Raw genomic sequence first — 24,631 nt, 5'->3', positions numbered from 1 at the left:
ATTTGTTGTCGTCGCTCCTCCTGGCAATCTCCTCCAGGTGGGCCTGCTGTGCCAGCGATGCCTCTGCAAGCAACCGGGGGAGGTGGTTCATCAACCGGTTTACTGTCGGGCTAACCTCCAGCGCTGTCCACACGGCACTTGGTGGGATTTCTACCCTACCTGGAGCAAAATTGAAAATTCTCGCGTTGCCGTGTCTTAACCTGTATAAAGTTCTGTCCGCGCGTCGTCGGCCTTCGGGTTTACTTCACCAACGGGTAGGCCCATTGTGTCTGTGCGCCATCCGTGTCTTCCGTTCCCGAGTTCGTCTAGGCAACGGCGCCAAATGTTTGCCCTCTCGGGTAAACGGTTAAATGCAGAAAGTAAATGCACAGAACATAACGGAAATATATTAAATAACCAGCCTCCGTATTAATTCCACAGTCCATGTACAATAAGTGCTTATAACATTACATCTGACATGGCTAACATGATGATACTTCGAAGAAAAGGTACACAATATATAATACCCGAAGGGGTGCGACACAACCGTCGCGACTCCAACTACCTACCCATCGGCCAACTAACTGACCGCCGCAACTCATTATTACCGACGACAACATAAACATAATATAACAACATAACATAATGATTATTCCCGTCAACAAAAGGGACCAAAATCAGAACACACTCTGCCGTCAAACCTTCAAAATTTGCACTCAAAGTTAGAATCTTAACTTAATTTCTTTTTGTTTTTGGAGATCATAGATGAGAGCTAAGGCAGGATCATCAAATGGAGTTTCAAGCCACATTCAGAATTTAAGACAAGTCCACAAGCAAGGTTCGTCTGAGCATAAAGATGGCCAAAATTTGGCGAAGTATGGGAAAAACTATTTCATAGAAAGAAATTCCAAATTCCTCTATTATGGCGAAGGCATAGAGGAATTATTCTCCAAATTCAAGGCACTTGAAAGAATCTCAAGGCACCAAGAAAGAAAAGTCCTCAAACTTGATGAAAAGAATTTCAGACTTCTTGGGGAATTTCATCCATAACCCCAAACCGATTGGAGCAATCAGGACAACTTCTTGAAGGATTTCATCTCCTGAAGAATTAAAGACAAGCTCTGAATCAGAATCAGATGGTAACAACAAGAATCAGATTTCCATACTTAGCCAATTTCTTCACACAAATTGGAGAATTCAGGGAAGACATCCAACACACTGAGGTGGCACCTTGTCATCTTCCAACCAATCAGATTGTTCCAAATCAACATGTCCAGGTTCAATGAACCTGACTTATCCATAGAAGCTTCTAGAGGGCACACTTCACAATGCAACAACCTTCTATTTTTATTGTTGGTTCATATTTAGCAAGAAGGACAAGTGTCCCCAAATGTAATTTTCTCATTGGTCGAGGGGTAGTTAGTTGTAACAAACCCTAATTAGGGTTTCGATCTTTCAATTTGGGCCCTTGATCGTTGTTCGATCTCGGTCGTTCAAAACTTTTGTGTGCCTATATAAGGTTTCCTCCTCTCATTTGAAGAGTGTGAGGTTTTTGAAACATTGTTGCGAGAAGGTCATTTTGGATAATATATTGCTTGTGTGCTTTTTAGGCCTTGTAATCTCTATTATCTGAATGATTGGCAAGGTTTTCAATTTCTTCAACACAAAAGTTTAGATTTTATTTCATGTATGTTAGATGAATGCAAGATTTGATAAGTATTGATTTATGGTGTATCTCCGCTCATACTTTTGATGAACAGATGATTTTTGTTCATTGCGTAAAGTTAGCCTGAACTTTCCTTTGTGTATGCTTAACTTCCGATCATAAGCACATCGCTTGAAGATTGCATCCTCTTTGTGTAGTTGTCCTAAGAGAGGCGAAGCAAAGTGTGGTTATTGAGTTCACCTAGTCAATATCGTCTCTTGAATTCCTAGGAATAGATTAGAACTTCTAAACCCTTGTCTCCTTTAGTTTTTCCATGATCCAAGTCCCAATTGATAGAGCTTCATTGTCTAAACCTTCATTGTGAATTGAATGATCCAAGCATAAGTCCCTTTGTGTATTACCAACATATCACAACACCCATTGAGCTTATTCCACACGTCAAGACCTGACAAAAGAAACCTTGGAATCGCCATATGATCTTCTAGCAATCTTAACATAAGAAGTGATTTTTCAAGAGAGGATAGAGTGTCATTGGACATTTTTATTCTGATGTTCAGTATATGATAAAACATACACCAACAAGTCCCATGTTGCATAGGATTGTTGAACTCTCATAAGTTTGGCATTAGGCGCAATCCTAGTGACAACATTTGGTTCTGGCCATTTTCTCCAAACATATATATACCTGAGCAAAATTATTGTTTTCCATAATATTTATAAGTAAACCAGCCCTGCCTGATTGAACTGAAAATAGTCTTTTTAAATTATCAGTTGGGCATAAAAAGTATTGAACTGAACTAATGCTAGAAGCTCCTTCACATTTCCATATACTTCCTCATATCCTCTCCCATTGTTTTTCAAAGCTATCGAAAACTCTATGAGCTGTTGGTCTATTGGTGAAGTTGAATGCTTCTTAATGAACCCACCAAGGATCAAGTCTTGCTGAGTGCAGGGTCCGAGACCATAAGGGATGAGGCCAGGACTGTGCCCCAACGAATTTGGCAGAATGGAAGAGGTTTCAGCCTAATGCTCATGCTCCTATATCAGGTAGATAAAACGACTTTGTGGATGAAGATCCCTCCATAAAAATAAAAAAAATTGTTGAAAAGAGAGATTGATGTTACCAATGCCATTTTTTGTAATATCCTTTACAATGGCGTCTCTATGGCAATCCATTGGCCTATTTACACACTGATGTCACTAAACTCTACTACTGCATCTAGAACAAAATATTTCACACACATCAATTAATTTGGAAGCTAATAGCCTGCCACTAACTGATATGTTTCCTAAGGAAAGCTGATGTGCTGATTATTTCTGGCATGGTTTTGTCTCATATTTGCACCATATAAAACAAATCATGATAAATATATAAAGATTTGAGCTGATCTAGCATCTATCTTCTTGCAATAACTGTTCACTGCTAAATTAATATACTTCCAATTGCAATATAGATAGAACATTCAGTGTATAACAAGTAATCGTAGATGATAAAGAATAATTGCCAATTGCTTTGTTTGAAGGTAGTGCTTTGTACCATAGATGACACACTCGCCGAAAACTCGGCGAGTGACAAAAACTCGCCGAGTTTTTGGACCTGCCGAGTAGTAATGACTTCTACTCACCAGGAAAACTCGCCGAGTTTTTGGTGAGTTTTTGCCAAAAACTCGGCGAAAAACTCGCCTGCGTTAGCATAATAGTAGAAAACGGCAAAAAATACATGCATTTTTTGTTTTTCGATATGGTTTTGGGCTGAGAAGGGGAAAACTCACTTGGAAGGGCCATGCTGAGAGCCCACTATGCCCTCAAGTAATCGCCGAGTTTTTTGGTCTGTCCGTCAGGATTCATATATGGAATATAACATTTAAGTATAAGTGACTTATACTTTAAGTTATATTCCATATATACTGTCAGGATGTTTGAGAGTGGTTTCGGACCTCCAGGAGTTATAATGCAAAATCTAGTTTTTGGAGGATTCTTCAATTTTCCAGACTTAGTCAAATTTCAGGATCCTTCGGCGATGCCCCTTGACCCCAACTTGGGGGCGCTGCTCCCAAACCCCCGTCGAAAAATATAGGGGGAAACTGCGCTGATGGAAGTAGGGAAAATTTAACCTCCGAGTCTGATTAGGCTCCATATAACAACATAATTAGCAACTTAGCATTGAAGAAATCCTGGTATTATACATTTTAGAGTTGAAAGTTTGAAACTATGAGTATGAATGATGAAATTTCAAATATGATGAAAGTTTGAAACTAGTTTTAGCTAGAGCTAGGAAGAGGAAGTTGTATTTACTTTTGGTTTTACAAAAACTATTTACTATTTTGCTTCCAGCTATCAGTATTTCTCATGAGGATGCGATTTTGTAGACACTTTGCATTTACATATATCTAGAATCAGCTTGTTTCTTTTGTGTTATCATTTACTGACTCATTGGATGCATCTTCTCATTAAATTTTGCAAAAAAAATGCATTTTTTATTAAAATTAAGCGTGTTTTTACGTTGCCGAGTTTTTCGCCGAGTTTTTCCCGAGTTTTCGCCGAGTTTTTTTCTCAGGGGCTTGGCGAGTCGAGCCGAGTCGCGAGTAGTTCAACTATGCTTTGTACCTTAGTGAGATTCAAGTTAGTTTAGTATTCCAGTTCCAGCTAAGCGTAAGTTCCTTTGTGTAATCAGAAAATCACATCATTCACTGAGTCTATCCATCATAAAGTCGCATTGTCCGTATTGTAAACCTTGGGGTTGCCTTAATTGATCACACTGTCTAGCATCTGAGGTTTCCTTGCTCAAGAGAGGATAGAATACTTGGTGTTTTATTCTGTGTTGGCGAGTGTCACAAATCACGCATCAACAGGCTGGTAATCAGCAAAGTAAAAAAGCTTGCATCCAGTGGTTAAAGAAAGATAAAGACGAATCAAGAACTTGTGATGGAATTTTTGCAAGTCTTTCAAGAATAGCAGAAGAATCTAACAACATTCTTAGAGCATCGAGACTTGAAACCTCACTTATCAGTTGAAACGAAAGCTAATAGGTCATTACTAAAGGATAAGAAGTCAAAGATAGATCATTGAGAAGAAACCAATATCAGTTCACTCTCAAATACACAAGCAACGAATGGGATCCTAAGGAAGGGAAAGAATTAATCACATCACAGACAAGCATAACAGATGTAGTGAAGAAGCAAGAAACGTGTGATGAATGGCTAAGGAGGCCAAGGAAGCTAAGTTGATAGCTACTCAAGCAAAACAACACCTAAACAAAATTAAGGAGAAGGTTGCTCACATGGACCACGAAAAGCAAGATTTTAGTCAACAACAAGGTTCAGAACTTCAAGGAAAGAAATTGTAATGAACGAGTGTGAAGATAAATCTAAATTGCATGAAGTTGAAGATGACCTTCTAGTTAATTTCAAAACTCCTAATCTTCAAAGATTGATAGAATTGATGCAATGTCTTACAAAAGAAAATAAATTTTTGGACCATCCTTATGACAGCTAAAATAATGAAAAGAATGTTCCAAGTCAAGAGGTTTATGAGATGTAGTTCTTGGATGATCATTTTGAAAAAAGTACCTTAGTAGATATTAATGTTGGTTATCAGCTGGTTAAAAATTTAGACCAGCAACTTATGATAATCGGTTTGGCAATATTCTTTGTAACTTCTCACGGAATGGCAGTTATGGTATTAATAGAGAATTGATATTGTTTCAAAAAAATTGTGATCATTAGAAGTGTGGGGAAATGGTTGTAGATTGAATGTATACACATACTTCACTCAAGCTTGTCCATGCCAAACAATATGGGATCCAAGTGAAGTACACCCATGGGAGGTTATCTTACATGAAGAACTCACCATCTTAAAGATACCAACTTTGGTTAACTTGTGGCATGAAATCAAGGTATGCAATGTTTTGAATTCAGCTAAGACGTATTTCAAAATGGAGTTTGTTCTACATTGCACAATCCTTGCATGGTGTTTAAACTTTTAAATTTGCACTTACCAATTAGAAGGAAGCACCATGTAATGTCTCTTTCCGAGTAGTCGGAGGTGACCACTTAGCTTATTGTATTCTCATAGGCTAACATCGGAAAGTAAGGGAATAAATTAAATTAATTATTTTAAGTTGTCCAATACAATAACATTTTATGGATAGCTTATTTTGATTAGTTTATTAAAGTGACTAATGTGAAAATTAAAAGAAATATTAAAAGGGTCACTTTAATATTGAGCTTAATGAAATATTAAAAAGAAATAATTCAAAAATGCCTTCAACAAAGTTCCTTGGGCCATTCTAAAAGAACATTTTAAGGCTCATTTCTTCATGCTTAGTTTATTTTTTCTATTTTGATTTTAGAGAGCTTCTTGTGTAGCAAAAACTCTAGGACAAAAACCCTAAGAGAAATCGATTTTGGTAGTGAGACATCTACCCTAGCTAGTTGATGGTGGACCCACTCAGGCTTCACGAGTGGATTCAACAATTGATACTCTGCATCCATATCCTCTTTCCAACGCTGAGTCTAGTGCTTCTTAAACATTAGATGGTTCAAAATTATCAACAACTGAACTCATCAATGTTAGATTTTCCTCATTGCAAGCCATGTTGCAAGTCCTTGGTCCTAAAGTTGAAGTGTCTGGGACTCCATCTAGATTTGCATCACAAATGATATTGATATACCACTTAGGCGTACATCTTGTGACATTTATGGGTATTGAATTCGATTGACTATTAAAATTCCCATCCAAGTTGAAAATAAGAGCACTATCTGGAGCAAGTGATGATGTGGGAGAAGAACTTAACTCACTCTGTAGTTGGCATAAAACGCCAATTGTTATGTTTGGCAATATTGGTTATTTGGCAATGTATTCAGTGGGTTGTCACTCTCAGGGAGTTAATGTGTCGGTTGGGTGATAGTTGCGTTCCTCTTGGCAACTGTCGGGTCCTTTAAATATGTTGTGGGTCCTTTAAATAAATTTTGTACCATCAAGGAAGGGAGTAGGATAGAGTCTGATCAATTGTAATCCTTGGCCAACCATCTCTGGTCTTCTTCTCTGTAATAATTTCATGTGTAAATAAAGATATATTTTACTCATGTATCTGGTATTCATTGTTATTTGTATTATTATTTCCTATATTTAATTTATCAGATATAGTAGTAAACATTTGGCATCATTGCCTTAAAATAAATCGGGTTAGCCTTGAGTGATTCATGCCCTTAGACCTCAATAAAGGTGAGAAGAGGCCACAGGGTGGTCAAGACCAAGCGATCAAGCGATCTTTAAGGATTGTAGAACAAAGAGAATGAAGAAGAAGATTACGAGAAACATTTGTGGAAAATCTTGTCAGACAATTAGACCATCTATTTGTACAATCAACATCAGATGAGGAGGGAAATTGAAATATGCCCTATAATGAATTGACTGAAATACAAGGAGTATTTGACTGTCCAATCTGCGTGTTATGCTGTTTTGAGTTTTGCGTGTTATGCTGACAGAGTGTCTCAGAAATTTTCAGTTTGATATGGAGGTCATCAAACACATTCTTCTCATGAATGATCAACCATAAATGACTCCTAATAAATTGGACAATTAACAAAGATGCATTTTCTACTAAATTATAGAGTTCTATGCTACTTTAGCCACACTTACATACACTAACAGCTTGCTGTCAATTTGACAAAAAGTTGGCATGAGTCCTCAGACAATAATGTGATATGAATGCAACCTTATTTCTTCTGTTTCATTCAAAAAGATCTTCCAATAAGTCCTTACAATGACAATACAATGACCCAAACTCAACCTATTTATGACTCAGAATTTTCTGAGTACAAAGACAGCCAAGACTTCATACATAAATATCATCAAAAATTCATTGAAATCAATGCCAAAATGAACCTGGTTGAGACACCTTGATGTAAGGTTGAAGAAGCAATCAACATCCAATTTGTTGAGCCAACTCCATCATCAAAAGGAAGAGTTTCCAAAATCGCCCCTGCTGTTCATGGAGGTCTGATCGTGAATGAAGGATCAGCTACTAGTACTCAATCTTCTCTCCAAAATGTTTGCCTTCCCTTCACAAGTGTAGCGCTATCTTTATTGATGAGATTTGATGCCAAATAGGTGAGTTATGAGCAAAATCGAGGGAGAAGGCTGACTGCTACGATTTTGTCTCAGACTGATATAGCACTGATTCTTCCAAAATGCACCCTCAGAAATGTATCAAAAAGAATCGCCTAACTCCTCCAAAAACATCACTGGCATTAGTAGGAAGATTTGATGCCTTATTGGTGAAATATGATCCAAATCGTGGGTTAGGAAGAAAGAATACGAACTTGCTTCAGACCTGTAATTCCTAACAGCAGATTCCCAAGTTCACTTCTAAATATTCTCCAATAGGATCGCCTCACTGCTCCAATCAAAATCGATACACTATGGGTCTTCAATCTGAAAATCTGATAATACCATGAATCCCATCCACCATGGAAATACATCAAGCTCAATAAGCACACTTTGGAAGACTGATTTGTCTCCCACTCTCAACTGCAACCCCTTGGAAGATCTATCACCTCCTTAGTTATGCTAATCATAGGGAGTTTTCGTTCCCAAATGATTGTCTGCAGAAACCCTTGGCTCCACAAGTCTACACAAGAAGAGATACCCAAAACAACTGATGATGAACAATGAACCAACCTCCCCTATTTATTCTTTTCACATCCAATCATGTGGTTCCTTCTAAAAGATTATCTTCTTATCCTATTGTTACACTTTATTATTTTATTACACATTAATTTAATTGTACTTCTAAAATATTATTATATTATAATTAAAGTGCACACATCTTACATTACGTGTAATCTCTGTATTTTGCCATAAAATCAAGCAGACACAAAAAGTAAAGTTGTCAATCACTGCAAATCGACCCCCTAATCAATCCTCTTGGCCTATGAGGGTCAAATGATAGGCCAATCCTGTGAATATCTGCAAACTAATGAGAAGGGGACATTACAAAAATCCTAAACTCATAGACATATTCTGTCATCTATCCATCTCAAGGGAACCAAGAATTGGAGGATCTAAACCGCCAACCTTGAATGGAGGGAGAACAAGAACAAGTCAAATCCTGGAAGTACCTAGACTGTTGAGGACGCTAGAGGTGGAGGTATAGAGGACACGCGCGTGATCGAGAGTGTTAGGGAAGCACCACAACGTAGCGGTCAAAACAGTCCACCCAAGCCTAGCACATAAGTGAGTAAGCAAGCAAGAAAGATGGTGACTCCTTTGACAAGTCTGAATGTGGATCGACGGAAACTGCTTAAGTTCATGAAGAATGGGTTAGAGGTTCCTATGTGGCACTGCAAGACATGCGAAACCATTTGGTTGGCAAGCAGTTAGTTAGATAAAGGCTACTAGTTGAGGGTGTTTCCTGCAACATTACGGGGAATAGCCATAGATTGGTTCTTAGAACTAGAAGAGAAACACACAGAATCATAGGATAGCCTGAAAAAGGCATTCCAGGAGGAATTTAAATTCCTGAGGGATGACAATGAAATTATTGCTGAAATCCACAATACCAAACAAGGGAAGCATGAGAATGTACGGCCATATAATCGTAGGTTCAAGGAGTTGCTAAGTAAGATGGAGAACTAGCCAGCCAACGAGTTGAAGAAGAGATGATCCGTCGAGGGGCTAATCCCCTCGCTACGCACAAAGATGAAAGTAGTGCCTTTGTTCTCATACATTGATGCTTATAATCAGGCGAAGGACATTGAGAGTGAAAAATAAACATCCTCCCAATGAAAGAGGAAGACTGACAATGACGAGAGCACCGAAGGTAGTAGCGACAAAGAATCCAAAACGGTTCAGGCCCTATGATGAGATATTATGAGAATGATGAAATAATTGAAGGCAAGGAAAGGAACCAATAAAGAAAGTAATGAATTATGGTGTACTGAATGCAAAAGTGAGAGGCACACGAAAGGTAATTGTCCTAGAAATATGTTTTGTGAGATTGGCCAAGCATAGGGTCATTCAATCAAGGAGTGCCCATACAATTTGATGACGAGAAGTACACAAGTACTCTTCACACAGGGAGAGTCCAATCTATTGAAACCACAGAATGCATCACCAAGCAATTATCAAAACCAACGAGGGCAAAATCAAATACAGTATGACTCCAGAGGACAGCCTATCATACAATGTTGACAATGTAGTGAATGGGGACACTTTGCGAGAGACTATCAAAATAAGGAACACATCATACAATTATTGTGCAAATGGTGTGGACTGGGGAATCATGAAGACGCCAACTGCCCAAAGAAAAAGGGTATTAATATGCTAGACGTGGTGGAACAAGATGAGGCAGTTCAAGCAATCACGAGAACATAGACGAAGAAGGCAGTGTATTTGGACCCTTGTATGGAACGACTCCGAGAAGCCAAAGCAAAAGTAGAACAAGTGTTGGCAAAGGAACAAATAACTTCCAATGGAATTGCAAGTACGTCATTGTGGGAGTTAGAGATGAACATAGTTCAGTAGGTGTCACATAGAACCATACCCATCAAGGTGACAAACCTTCTTCAAACTATGTCGCAACTGAGAGTGGCAATTACAAACACGGTCAGTGACGACACAGTTAACCAAAACAATGTAAACCACAAGAGGAACTGACAGAGAAACCACCATGTGAAGAGAATGAGGCTAGTGATCCAATGTTGCTGATGGTGAGCATCGAGAGGAAGCCAACAATCGTCAAGATGGAAATAATGGGTAAGAAGTTGACAAACACCATCGTCAATGGAGGCTCGGGAGTAAACGTACTACTAGAAGATACTTGGAAATGCCTTGGAAGACCAACGCTTTGGCTGCCAAGCTTCCACTTGGTAGGTGCCAACCAGCACAGCATTGAGTCATTGGGAACATTGATGGCACAAAAAGTAATGATTGAGACAACAATTTTTCTTGGACTTTGTAGTCATCTCGTTGCAAAAGGAATCCATACGACGCACTCCTCGGGAGAGGATGGTTGATTACTGCCAAGGCAAATCATAATTGGAAGCGAAACACTCTCAATCGAGAGTGACAGGAAGTACGTCATCGATCTGAGGAACAAGGCGATGAGTGAAAAATTGTCATCCTCCAAATCAGAGCCTGAGGGTGGAGATTTTGGGATGAAGGACGGAAAACAATGGAATCTAATGACAAAGGGGTGCTCGAACTGGAAGATTACTCTGAAGATGAGACGATTTCCCTAAATGGACTATTCATTTGGTAGATGGAGGACTATGAGGTATTTTTGCCAACATGTAATTTTCTTGAAGCTACAACTCTCATTGAAGAGCAACTAGTGAAAGCATGTAAAGTTATGAAGAGTAGAATATGTAATGTGGAGTGTACAGATACTCATCAAGGAAAATCAACATCACGCGAAATTTACATGGAAGGAAAAAGAAAATCAGAAAATGATTATATGGGAAAAAAGACACCAAATAATAATAAAATATCAAATGTCAGGGAAAGTTATAATCATTGAAGCCTATTCTTGTTTCCTTCCACCTATCTCTATCACAGCAAACAAATGAAAAAATCACCAATGCATGAGAACTTGGAAGGGAAGGTAATTGGTACCTTTGATAGAGTTGTCCAATCATCAGATGTTGAAATAGAACTTGGGCAGCTAAATTTCTAGAAAACAACATACCAAGCTTTTTAGTAAGATCGATATTAATTCCAAATTCACACTATGGATAACAATTTCTCTAAAAATAATATAATTGCATCTAATCAAAGGCACTTAAAGATAATCCACTTTATGGAAGTCAGCATTCCTACATTACTTCATCATAAACTTTCACTCATACTCCCTCTCAATAGGTTACCTTGTATATAGAGTGTCATGATGCAAGAAATAGTAACGCAATTAGTACATGTATACAGAGAGCATATCACTCATACATAATTAGTGAATATGGATGCTATTATGAAAATGGTAAGACTGGTTGCTTACATCATCTTGAAAGCAACCTCCACTGCCACCATAAAATTATTATTTGATACATGTAATGACTCCACAAAATGGTCAAAATATGGAAAAGCCTCATCTTGTAAAACCTTAAGTTATTAAGTGAATGTTAAGTAGGCACCTTGAGTAAAAATGGAATATCTTTCACAGACTTCAAACTGTTACGCAGAGTCGTCATCATTTCATCGCATCCATAGAACAGTGATATCTCTCAAGTTAAAAACGACAAGGATGATTTTCTCACATTCTATGAACTTATCTTAGAGGAAAATATGAGAGCAGAGATTATGGATACAGTATTTAGACGGTCGTTCAAAATATTCAGATCTAGAATAGGCCTCAGAAACCAAATCCTGGACATTGACGGAAGTATTAGTTAATTACAATAATCATATGATACACTAAAAAATTCCAACTAATATATAATCTAAGAACCAACTCCTGGAAACATAATAAAATATTTGATATTTACATGAGTTGGTTAGTTCAGTGCCAACATAAATCATAAATGCAAACAATATAAAGTGAATTGTTCATAGTTTACCTTAAAAGGCGCCGGCCCATGACTGTGACACACTGAAATATTGAAGATCAAAAACCAGAACAATAAGCATTGCATGAAATTCACTTTCCAATGCATTCATTAGGAATGAATTTTTAACAGTGAGAGGGTAATAGATGAAGGATGAAGTGTTTGTATAGTTGGGATACCTTATTAAACACCCCAAATAGTGAAAACCTGTGAAAAGGAAAGCTATGCATCAATTTCTTATTCTGTTTGAAAACAGAAGGCGATTCTTTGGCATATTTTACCTTACCCTTCCTTGGCTTTGCCAATACCCATGCAGCTTGGATGTTTATCAACTTGAAAAATTTGTAAAGCATCGTAACCCAGGGCATCAATTCTCAGAAACTTGTTTCTGCTGCTGATGTAAGGATTTTATTTTTTCTACCATTGCAACATCTGACTAGCTTCGTTTTCTAAATAAAAGTACTATTTTTAAGTCCATATAAAAGCACATGTTCATCGTAGTTATTGAGTATCAAGAAATTGAAATGTAGATAAATATACTGAGTGGATAAAATGAGATCTCTGTAACACCATCAATTTTTATCGGAGCAGTGTCATATTCTTTCTGCTCGATAGTGTCCACTAGCATCTCCTGCTGTAGTATAGTAAGAAGTCCCCCAGCAGCACGAATTTGCATGTCGCTTTCAATATTCATCATGGAATTCAACTAAATTCCAAATAAAACCTAGAGTTAAGACCTTATCTATGGCAAATAGAATTTCAATCAACAAAGTTTCAAGCTTTATCTTATGAATGCATTATGAAATCAGAAAATGCTTGAAAACAAGCCAAAAACTAAATACTAACTAAAATGGTTTTAAAAATTGCAATAAATATAAAATATAAAAGAAGTGATTAAAGGAGAACATATCTATCATTAAGAATATGCCTTTTGTTAACTTCTCTACAGCAGTTGTAACATGCTTCTCTATTTCAGAATGAGTTTCTGGTAAGTGGAGAAATGTATCATATAAGCAAAATCAAATAATTCATTTAAATTAGTCACTGAATTAGTGTTTGATCAAAGAAGCACAGATGCCATGTTCAATAGTGTGTAAATGATCAGCTGCAGGAAAAATCTATAAGATGAAACGACTCTCCCCCCAAAACTTCAGTGACTGCACCAGACAAATGAAATAAACTAAAATTATATTTATGTACATGAACAAAGGAAACCAACCACTAAAACGTATATGTATAAGCATGTTCACAAACCTAATAAAGTGAATTCAGAAACAAAATCAATGCCCGTATTGAGGAGTAACAGATAATAAAAAGTTGACATGCAGTCTCATTATCCATACATGCATCACTAGAAGGGAGAATCCATCATTGGCCAATTGTCTAGTCACTTCAAAGTTATATGTATTGAATTATGATTTTTAGTTAATGAAAGTGATATAATGTTGTATCTAGCCCATGAGGTGGCAGACAACGCAGACACGTGATCGTGCATATTATATGGATAACAAAATAAATGCTTATCAATTTGCTTGTTGCTGATTTTTTGCAAAACCCACTTTTTTTTTTAATGTTAAAACAACAATGGCAACTTAAATTTCAACACAAATGAGTGGTAAAAAAGATCCTGCATGGAATATGGGATACCAAGGGCCATCAAGGGCCATGTCACTTGTACTGAATGAAAGAATATATGACAGGTGGAATTAATAGATTAAAATACCACCCTACTCAAATACCTGAACAAAATGTGAAGATATGCCCTAAGGTGTCTAAAGAGATTGCTAGAAAGATGAATGCCCTACTTGTTGAGTATGAGATGAAAAAAACAGAAAAGCAAAAAACAGAGGAAGTGATAGCAGCAGTGATGATTCAAAATGTATCTAGTTCTATGCCTACGGACTCTTTTGTTGGTCCAACTCAAAGCTTTCATCATCCACATTCATCTAGTGGTAAGAGTCCTGAGGGTTCTTTTTCTACTTCTAACCAAGTTCCTTTTTCTACTTGTTAGGAATATTACATTATAGGATGCACATAATAATTTATATTCAGTTTGTTAAACAGGTTAATATAGTAGTTATACAAGTGTAGGAAGTTGAGTTGTTAAAAAAACTCGTATATTTAGAAGTTGTTATACAATTGTTTTTAATAATATAGGATTTGAAAATCCTATATATATGTAATAGTTTTTGAATGAAAATGAGTAATAGAAGCATAATATTCAGTGTGCAATATCATTCCACTTCTATAAGATTTGTCCATATGTCTTATATGGTATCAGAGCATCTGAGATCCAGGGGAAATCACTTTTGTGAGCACTGATCAATGAGATCTTTCTGACCTCGAATTTCCTTAAAGATTGTAATTCCTCAAACAACTTGCTAATCTAGAGGCCGAGCTATGCCTTGTGATATCTGTTGCAGAGGTTTTCTTGTATTTTGAGTGGTGTCCCTATGCATGGAGGCAAGTATCATCTACTTTAAATTGGTGTTTGATTGCCTCCAATAGAGGTAGAAGTTAGCAGGCATATTTTTTGCGAAAAATCACGAGTGGATTTCATAAATCACAGTCCTAATAAAGTAAATCGTGTCATTTATTTTTATTCATCACAGAGGATCTATTTAAAAAAATTTATTGTTCCATGAAATAGAGATGAAAGGCTTTGTGTGGTGCGCAACATTTATTCCAGTGGTTTCAAGGACATTACTCTTACTGATCTGCAATGTATTAGATTTTAATAAAAACCCACCACTTAGTATTTTGGATTGACATGTTGTGAGCATGGAATCTGCAAAGGAAGATAGCCATAGAAGAATATACAAAGGAAAAATAATCTTCATTTGTGCTTGGTGGGTTCACTGTGTTCTCTGCTCTGTGCAGCATTCCTTCACTTATTTTTGCTTTGTAAAATAAGTAAAGGAAATCTTGCACATTCAGGAAGGCCAATGGGGCAACTGGATCAGTTCCAAGTTCTAAGAAGAAAAGCATGCATTCTTCATCAATTTATACAAAATAGTGGCATTGTGGCACCATCTCCACAAATGTGTGCTTCAAGGCAAGGCAAAAATTATGACAGATTCTATCATTTCCCTTGTCAATGATACCATGAGGGTCACCTGAATTTATAATAGTTTGCATATTTTGATGTTTTGCCACATCTAGCTAAAGCTAAAGCATCTAGAACCCTCACTGTGCAATTTGGGAAAAGTAAGATTATGCTTTATTCTCAGTTGCAATTACCATGGGAAATGTCTAGACAAGAAAATAAATGAGTTAATTAGCATTGAGTGAGTCATTTAAATTAGTTTCTAAAGTTTATATCTACAAATTAAAAGTTACATTATTATTATAACTCTCGTAGAGTGTCTTATTAGTTCTTATAGAGATTTTTTGTCTCATAGTCTAAAAGTCAAAGTCAAGTTGTATAGGGTACCTTTTTTTAGATGTTAATCGTTGTGTCATCAAAAGTACATTTATCAAAAAAAGTTTTAAAAAAATATCAGAAAAAAACATAATTTTCAGAGCATTATTTCATGACTTACTATTTTTAGTAAGTGGCAGTTTGGGCATTCTATTTTTGGCAGTCCTGGATTTGGTCCTGATCCAGCACAGTTCAGTGATCCTCATTGCCCAGCCTCATCCGGATTTTGTTGATAATCAGTACTGGAGCTATAAGCAATTTAATTAAATATTATTCCTTATCCTAAGGTTATTATTTAATTATTTTATTACTGATTGATGTTATGGGGAATTGTGCAAAATATGATATTTTTATTAAGTCATGCCTGGGCGAATTATTTGATGATTAAAAGGAGACTTTATTTTTATACTTCAAAATTTATTATGCCAAAATCGTGGTCCTCTCTCCTAGGCACGATTTTTGACTTGGGAAGTGGGCGCCATTTTGGGTCCACCACATGAAATGAAATGCAGTTTGAATGAGGAGAATTTGGAGGCAATTTCATTTGAATTCCAGACTTGAAAAGCTATATAAACAAGTGTTTGGCTCCTCATTTGATTATCTAGAGAAAATATATCGTTATGCTGTCGGAATGACTCCAGACTTCTTCGAGGGTGAATACCTCCTAGATCTTTCTTTCCAGTTTCGAGTGTGAGACATCACTCCTAGCTGTGGTTCGAAGTTGTGAACTATTTGGTGATTTTTGGGTGTGTTGGTGAAGAGTTGTGTGCTGCTGCATTTTTTGGTGTTGCTGGTGTGTGTTGGCTGGAAGTGTATTTTGCTTGTAGCTATTTGCGTGTTGGGTGCATCGTTCTGGGTGAAGGCCCGTTGGAAGAGTATCGGAGAGACAATAATTCTCCTACATTGGTGTGGCATTTGGGGAACTCTCCAATTTATAGTTGCAAATTGAAATATTCAGCCAAAACACCATTTCCAGAATTGCCTTGGGTTGTGTGCATCACCTTTGCTGCTCTCCAATCACAGTTTCAAGGTATTGAACTGATCGCTTATGTTATACTCTTCATTTGCATTTGGTTTGGCATGATTTCATTCAGTTTTGAGAAAGTTACGAGCATTTTAGTGGATTTTGGGGTGGTTGGTTCTACATTTCATTGTCTCTGATTTCAGAACAGCAAGTAGTGTTTTGTGGTGATAATGTGTTATTGAATACTTGAGATATGTACTTAATTCTATCTTCTCTCGCATCTCTAGCTTTGTAAGATTGCTTCAGTAGTACTGACCAATCATTCTAAGTTGCATTTCCCACTGAACAAGTGGAAGAGGATGGCTTAGCCGCCTTCATGTTTTGTAATTCAGCTTTGTCCTCCCACTGAGCAAGTGGTTGAGTGATATTGTCCTCCTGCTGAAATATGTGGTTGGGTGATAGTTTTTATGTATAAGTCCTCCCGCTACATAAGCGATAGAGAGATTTGGTTCTAGTTATGCTCTTGTTCCCTTGGCTGGTTTACCGCCAAGTTCTTGGTCTTCATCCTGCTGAAAAGTGAAAGGGGCTAGCTTGTCGCCCAGTATTGTACTTGCATTGTAATTTCCAGCAGATCAGTGAGCTAACGAACCCCTTATCACCGTATGCTCTCACCTTCCCACATTGCGCTCTTGGTGATCAAAAAGTGGAAGGGTTACTTTTAGCAGTGTTGAGATTATATTTCCTAACTTTAATGGGTGCATTGTAGTATTTGTTGTGCTCAAAAACCAAAAAAAATTAGTGGGAATATTACAGATAAGTACTTGCAAGTTGCAACAACAAGGCTTCAGAAAAGGAGTAGCGGACAACAACCTTTATGTGAAAGAAGAAGATAACAACATTTTGGTTGTTGTTGTTTATATAGATGATGTAATTTTTGGCAGTGATTGTGTAGACATGTGCAAAGATTTTGTTGCTAACAGGAAACAAGAGTTTGAAATGCCTGTGTTGGGTGAGTTGTCATACTTTTTGGGACTTCAAATTCAGCAGTAATTAGAAGGTATTTTTATCTCTTAGACAAAGTATATTAGAGAGATGCTAAAAAGATTCAGAATGGAAGATAATCATCCTGTAAGTACACCTATGGTAATAGGATGTAAACTGAGTGTTGATGATGAATCTCCTAATGTTAATCAAACTTATTACAGGTCTATGGTAGGCAATCTATTAGATGTTACAGCTACTAGACCTAACATTATGCAGGCAGTTGGTTATGTTGCAAGGTTTCAACCCTTCCTAAAGACACACGTGCAAGCAGTGAAGAGGATTTTTAAATATCCTAAGGGTACATTGAATTTTGGTTTATGGTATCCTAAATGTCAAGATTTTACACTAACCACCTATACTGATGCAGATTGGGGAGGTTCAGTAGATGACAGTAAAAGCACAAGCGGTGGTGCTTTCTTTCTTGGTGGCTGTCTTGTTTCCTGGCTAAGTAAGAAACGGGCATCTATCTCATTGTTCATAGCTGAAGCAGAGTATATAGCAGCTATCTCTTGCTGCACACAGGGGTGATTTGGATGAAACATACACTGCAAGATTTCAAGGTTGAGTATGATCAGCCTATCTCTATTTTTTGTGATAATACGAGTGCAATTAATATTTTGAAAAATTCAGTTATGCACTCTTATACTAAGCATATTCCAATTAATTATCATTTTTTAAGAGAGCGGGTTATTAATCAAATTGTCAAGTTGGAATATGTGTCTTCTAAAGAACGGGTTGTTGATATATTTACAAAGCCATTACCAAGAGAGACATTTGAATTTCTAAGACAAAAGCTTGGAGTGATCTCACTCCACTAGATTTCGGCATGGTTTCAAGGGGAGTTCTTATCGTTTTATGTCATGCCCCATTTTCAGGTCTGCAGTTTTTATTTCAAGTCATTGATGTCAAAGGGGGAGTAGAGAGTGAGGGGGAGCCTTGTTCAAATTGGTTGTCATCAATGACAAAGGGGGAGAACGTTGAGTATATTGTCATTGATGTCACTTGGTGGTGTTGTCTTTTGGTTTAGTCAGTTGATGCTGACTTAATAACTCGAATTCAGTTTGAAGATGGACATTTGGTGAATTTATGAGCCTTGTTGCAAATGATTCAACTTATGCTACATGGATACGTTGTTGTTTTGTTTGTTCGCAAAAATTGTTTGTCAGCTTGTTTTCTCTGCATGTTTGTCTAGTCATATGTGGATGTTTTTCTTCCAACAGAACAGAAATCTTATGAAACAATTTTCTGAGATATCATGGCTTTTGGATTTTGTTTAGAATAACTTCTCTCTGTTGTTGTTCTGGAAAGTTTGGTTACAGCAAAGGAGTCTGTATTTTTTTTTTTGTCAGTATATGAAGACATTTTTGGTTGATAATTGTTTTGTTTCGAAACTGTTTCAGATATCCTTTGTGCTGCCATTTGTAACCAGAATTTTGATGCAAGCTTAAATTGAGTCGTTTTTTTTATGAAACAAACAAATATGCTAGGTTTTGCGGGATGCTGTAGTAATGATATCCTGAGTGTATGAATGTTTTGTTGATGCGTGTAATTCAAATGAAGGAAGTGCGATTTTTTTTAAGAGTTTTTCTTTTCTGGTATTGCTTCCTGGCTGAAAACGTTTTTGGTTTGACAAGTGTGAAAAGCAGCTGAGTGGCATTAATATTCCTTCATAAAAAATGGCACTGTTCTTGTTCGCTGACCGCTTTTGGTGTGGCAGTTACTTCATCAGAAGTCTTTATGGCATGTTTATGGTTTTAACGGTTGGAACCATGTTTTGTTTTGGGTTGTCGTGATTTCATAACTTGATATGCACTAGGCAATCTTTGATAGGTGTAGAAAAACTATTGATATCGAATCAAAGGCATAAGGCGGTGTATGAAAACAAAAGGCGTTTTAATAGATTGTATGTTGTTATCGTGTTCTCTGTGAAAGGAGTTTGTTTTTTATGTGCGACAGATGTCACTGGGAGTGCGGCAGGTTTAATTGAGATACTCAGTTTTTTTATTTTGGAAGACGTTTTCTTTTCTTTTTGGTGTTGTTTGAATTGCTTAATGATGGCATTCATATGAACTAGGTGTTGAAAAAGAAGTCTTAGTATTGAAGGGTTGTTGATGGAGAATGTAACTTCATTTTTTTTTTAGAGTACGAATGTTATACAGGAAGCGATGGATAATAATGGTCAAAAAAAAACCTTTGTTTCAAAAGAGCTTTGACTTCGAGTTTGTGCTATGCCTGTATGTATGTGTGGGATTGAAGTTGTAGTATGGTGTCTTATGTACTGTATGTGATAAGGTTTCTAAGTTAAAAATGTGAGAATGTTCATTCAGACGTATTTCTGCAGATTGTGTATTAGTGTAAAAGTAGGCTTGGTACGACTGCCATTGTTGTGAAGAAGTTCAAATATAGGGTGACTCGTAGAATGATTACGAGAATAGTGATTCAAATTTGAAAAAAAATATTCTAGCAGCTCATTGTATGGAATGCTACAACATACACAATGAGCTAGATACATTGTATTCAAGATCTAAATTGTGCTTAACTGAGAAAATTAACAACTAGCATAGAGTTGTGTTATTTCTCGTTGTGAAAAATTTGGTTATGCAATGGTTGGTGCCATGTGTGTGTAAAAGTGTTCTGAGGATGTAGCTTCTGTCAGTAGAGTTGGAGCTCTCTTGTAAACTGGGTTGGAGCCCATTTTCTTTGGTTAGTGAGTACCATGGTTTTTCATCCGAAAGGGTTTTCCACGTGATAAAAATTTGTGTCTTTGTCTCTGTGTTTATTTCTTTTTCAGTCTCTTTGTAAACGCAAGATTTTTAAAATGTTAAAATACTAATTCACCCCCCCTCTCAATATTTTTTGTTTGTTTTTCAGATGGATCCTGTATTTGCTTGTCTATGCAGGATGAATGGAACCACGTGGGGCGATACGAGGAGATCCAACACACGAACAAGGATGTGATCGCGATAAAGATTGAGGGTGTGATCATAGTGCAATACCAATGAAGAACGTGTTGCAGAGACAGGGCCGAAGTGATGCCATTCCGAATTCTGGAAGGCAGTGAAGTACACAAGATGCTACAAGAGCATACAAAACCAAAAATGCACAACCGGAAACAACAGAAAATGATTTTTTTTTTTTTAAATAAATGCTTTATTGTAAAATTGCTACCTATGGGCCCCGTTTAATGCAGCTTAAAACAAGAGGGACATAGGTTAGTTATATCTCAGCTACTTGATTTGCAGAATTGATTGAGAATAGCTGCAGTTAGCTGAAAAGGTGGTTGAAGGGGCACTTGGGAAGTTATGAGAGTTACTAGGCATGGGCTAAAGCTGTCAGGCTTCTAGAAGACAGATCACAGCCACTGGATGGTTTCAATCCTGGCGTTTGATTCAAAATGTAAAAATCTATAAAAGGCCAATGCCTCTCTCTTTGTAAAGGGTTAGATCATTAGAGGTTAGAAGGTTAGATTTTTAGGAGTTAAAATAGTTAGACAATTAGCAGATTAGAAGTAGAAATAGGATAGGACTGGTAGGCAGAAATTGTTGTGATGGCGATTAGAACAAATGAATGAAACATTGAAGCATGGTGTTTTGTCATGTGTCCTAATTTGTTTGCATGGTTTCTCTTCATCTATTTAATTAGAGTTCGATGATTTTAATGGGGAACTGTGAGGGTATCTGATTTGATTTTAGGTTCATACCATTGGAGGCTTGCTAATTGTAGGTCCTTGTGTATGGTTAGTCTAAACCTATGATTGTTCTTAGTTCAACTGCGAGTATTTGTCTCAGGCTGCGCCAGATTTGGGTGCCTGAATGGATAACAATAGTTTGAAAATCCTTTTATCCCTTGGAGCTTGCACTATTCCTGTGGGTTTGTGAGTATATCTTTGGCTAAGCAGAAGTTAGTTTATGTGAAATTTGTCTGCCTGCAGCATTAATCGTTACTATCACTTTCGTTAGGATTTCTAAACCCTATCCTTTTGCTGTTATTTTTCCCCAGTTTGAGAATCAAGGCATTGTCAGATGCAAACCAGCTAGTTGCAATATTTGTAAGTCCCCTCGTGTTTACTAGCAAAACACATTACTGCTGAGTTATCCTGAGCCGTCAGGACCTGACACTTGGAACCTTGAGGTTGTCCCTTTTGATCATTTAGAACAGCATTAGAGATATCCTTATTCAAGAGAGGATAGGATACTCAGCATTCTATTTTGTGTTGACAAAGGATTAGCGCGTAGTTTTCCAGCATCAACAAGTGACAGACTACACTAATGCTACAAGAGACATACAAAATGGAGAATGAACAGCTCGAGATTAGAGAAATATGAATTTCTTGTAATGGCAATTAGTTTGTTGTAAAATAAAAACTTTTGGGCCCAATTTAATGCAATACAAGAAAGGGCCAAAAGTTAGTTGTTCACCCAACTACCAAGTTTGTCTTTTTGTGTCTTGAGCCTCGTGAACTTTTGTCTTTTAGTGGGATTAATTGAAAGCAGTTGGAAAGTAGTTGAAAAGTGGTTGGAAGTTGTTGAGACCATTAACTAGAAGTTGTTAAGGTTTCTAAAGGTCAAATTTGGGCCATTGAATGGATTGAATCCTGACCATTGATTCAAAATGTAAAATCTGTAAAAGGCCAATGCCTCTCTCATTGTAAGGAGTTAGAAGGTTAGAAAATAGAGGTAGATAGCAAAATTAGGAGTTAGAATTAGAGTAGAATAGGAATTGTTGAGCATAAATTGTTGTAATAGCAGTTGAAGCAAATGAATAAAACATTGAAGCATGGTGTTTTGCCATTTGCCTTCACCTATTTGCATGGTTTCTTGTCATCAAAGTTACTTAAACTTCAGTGATTAATGGTAAAGTGTGAGGGTATCCGATCAATTTTTGGTTCATACCATTGGAGGTTTGTTGATTGTAAGTCTCTGTGCATGGTTAATCTAAGCCTTTTATTGTTGTTAGTTCAATTGTGAATGTTCATTTAAGTTGTGCCAGAATTGGATACTTAATGTATGTTCATGGTCTGAAAATCCTTTTATTTTCCTTTGGAGATTGCACTATTTTTGTGGCTTGTGAGTGTATTTTTGGTTAAGCAGGAATTAGTTTTATGTAGAGTCTATCTACTCATTGCACCAACCATTACTATCATTGTCCCTAGGTTCACTAAACCCTACCCCTTTGCTCTTCATTTTAACGAGTTTGAGAAGTAAAGCATCAATTAGACTGCCATATCAGATGCAAACCAACTTGTCAAATGCATAAGTCCCCTCGTGATTATGTAATGTCCCCTTTTCCGCTCTAGTTTAATTTGGGGACTAATGGCTAATCCCGAGACCCATTGGTCAATCAGAGGCAGAAATTAGGGTTTCCTATTTTCTAGGAGGATGTTTTAGCAATTTTGGTGGCTTGCATATTGGAGTTTTACAATTTTGATTCTAGATTCCTTCTAGGTTTTCAAAAAGATTCGCAATGATGGTACATGCATAGCAATCAATGGAGTTTGGTAAACTTATTAGTTTTAGTAAGTGGGGGCAAGGATAGCTCATATTTTCTAGGTTTTTCTGGGTTTTCAGAGAGCTTCACGATGGTGTGACATGCAAATGAATATCAAGACTTTTTCGGACTTAACTATTTTTAGTAAGTTGCAACGGCTGCTCAAAATGTGGTTAAAATGCATTTGGTCACACTTACTATTTTTAGCAGTATGCTAGTTTTAGTAAGTTCTATTTTTGGCAATGCTATTTTGGCAGGTTTCAGTGGTCCAGTTTAGAGGCTATTTCTGGCAGTGCAATTTTCAGTACTCTAGCCTTCAGTTCACTTTGGCAATTGTTCAACACATGGGAAAAGTATTTTTAATAATGTTTAATGTCCCCCCCTTGGCCTAGGCATATGACTTATGATTTTCTGGTTATGACCTAAGGGGACTACTTGAGGTGATAAAGTATTATTTTATGTCATAAGGTTGGGTGATTTATTGTTAGAGGAAAATATTTTATAAAGTGAAATATTAATAAGGCAAGATGGACGCCTTATGGGATATAAGTTAATTTTATAATGTATTTCACTTATCTACCTTGGACGCCACATTATTATTTTATCGTCATTTTTATAAAGTATATTTGCTTCTATGTGAAGGTCAACTTGGAAAGGAGGGGAAATGAAATGCAGATTTCAAATTAAGGTGAGATTAGTGTGCATTTGAGTTTGGCGTCCATTTGGAGAGAATGTGAATTTGATTTTGGAGACACCGAGGTTATAAAGAAGAGTGTTGGCCTCTTGTTTTGGTATCCATGTATAATTTAATGAAGTGCTGCCGAATTTGTGTTAGACTTGTGCTTCGAAGTTGAAAGCTTCCTAGCTTGTGTCAGTTTCATGCTTGAGAGATAGCACCTAGCTGATTGGAGACCCTATTTCTCATCCAAAGGAATAGATTGAGCTACATTGAGATGGATTTTGTTATCGCATTTTCAGTTTTCTGAGTATTGGTGTGTTTTTGCATGTTGCTGGTTTGTTCATGGCTGAAGCAGTTTTTCGCTCATATCTCCTTGCCTGATTGTCTATCCGTTCTGGGTATTGGCTCGTTGGATTCTTCTTTGCTAGGCGTTCCTTCTTGTTAAGTTTCATGAATTAAAGTGAAGAGATGGAATTTTAAGGCAGATCGCCCCTCTCCAGGCAAGTCGTACAATGTTGGAGTAACATTAGAATGCGTTCATTAAAGTTTTGAGGCTGCTTGGCTTAGCTGGTGAGTTGGAACTTGATGCAGGAGCATCCCCGGTTCATAGCAATCTTGCATCAACCAAAAACATTTTCCTTTCTGTTTTGTTTTCTGTTTGCAGTTTCAGTTTTCTTTTCTGTGTCCCGGTTTTGGCTCACCAGATCCTGTGGAGTTGGATTCTACTTGAAGACTTGATCATCTTTCTTGCTTCCAGACCGCACCGCATTTGGATCATTTTCCGGCAAGATATCACTACGGGTTTCCATGACAGTTTCCTGTTATCGGTTGATAGTCCTTTGTTACC

General features: G+C 37.0%; 1 protein-coding gene across 12 annotated transcripts in view; it reads right to left on the bottom strand.

Moving 5' to 3' along the window:
• The window catches only part of LOC131031824 (DNA mismatch repair protein MSH5), a 230,384-nt gene that overhangs the window by 154,216 nt on the left and 51,537 nt on the right, over positions 1 to 24,631 (bottom strand). For 11 of the 12 annotated variants that reach the window (XR_009103290.2, XR_009103321.2, XR_009103316.2 and 8 more), the window contains 7 exons: positions 12,741 to 12,895; positions 12,476 to 12,577; positions 12,369 to 12,396; positions 12,202 to 12,233; positions 11,953 to 12,010; positions 11,779 to 11,865; positions 11,264 to 11,320 (listed from right to left, as the gene is read on the bottom strand). Coding sequence is in view for 9 of the 12 variants with exons in the window: in XM_057962806.2 (XP_057818789.2) it covers positions 11,264 to 11,320; positions 11,779 to 11,865; positions 11,953 to 12,010; positions 12,202 to 12,233; positions 12,369 to 12,396; positions 12,476 to 12,577; positions 12,741 to 12,895 (519 nt within the window). In the remaining 3 variants the exon portion in view is untranslated. The remainder of the gene's footprint in view (positions 1 to 11,263; positions 11,321 to 11,778; positions 11,866 to 11,952; positions 12,011 to 12,201; positions 12,234 to 12,368; positions 12,397 to 12,475; positions 12,578 to 12,740; positions 12,896 to 24,631) is intronic. The other variant, XM_057962807.2, reaches the window with a different exon arrangement.

This window comes from Cryptomeria japonica, chromosome 6 (genome assembly GCF_030272615.1).
Source record: "Cryptomeria japonica chromosome 6, Sugi_1.0, whole genome shotgun sequence".
Lineage (NCBI taxonomy): Eukaryota > Viridiplantae > Streptophyta > Pinopsida > Cupressales > Cupressaceae > Cryptomeria > Cryptomeria japonica.
Note: the sequence above shows the minus strand (reverse complement) of the source record. Positions and strands in the feature narration are given on the sequence as shown.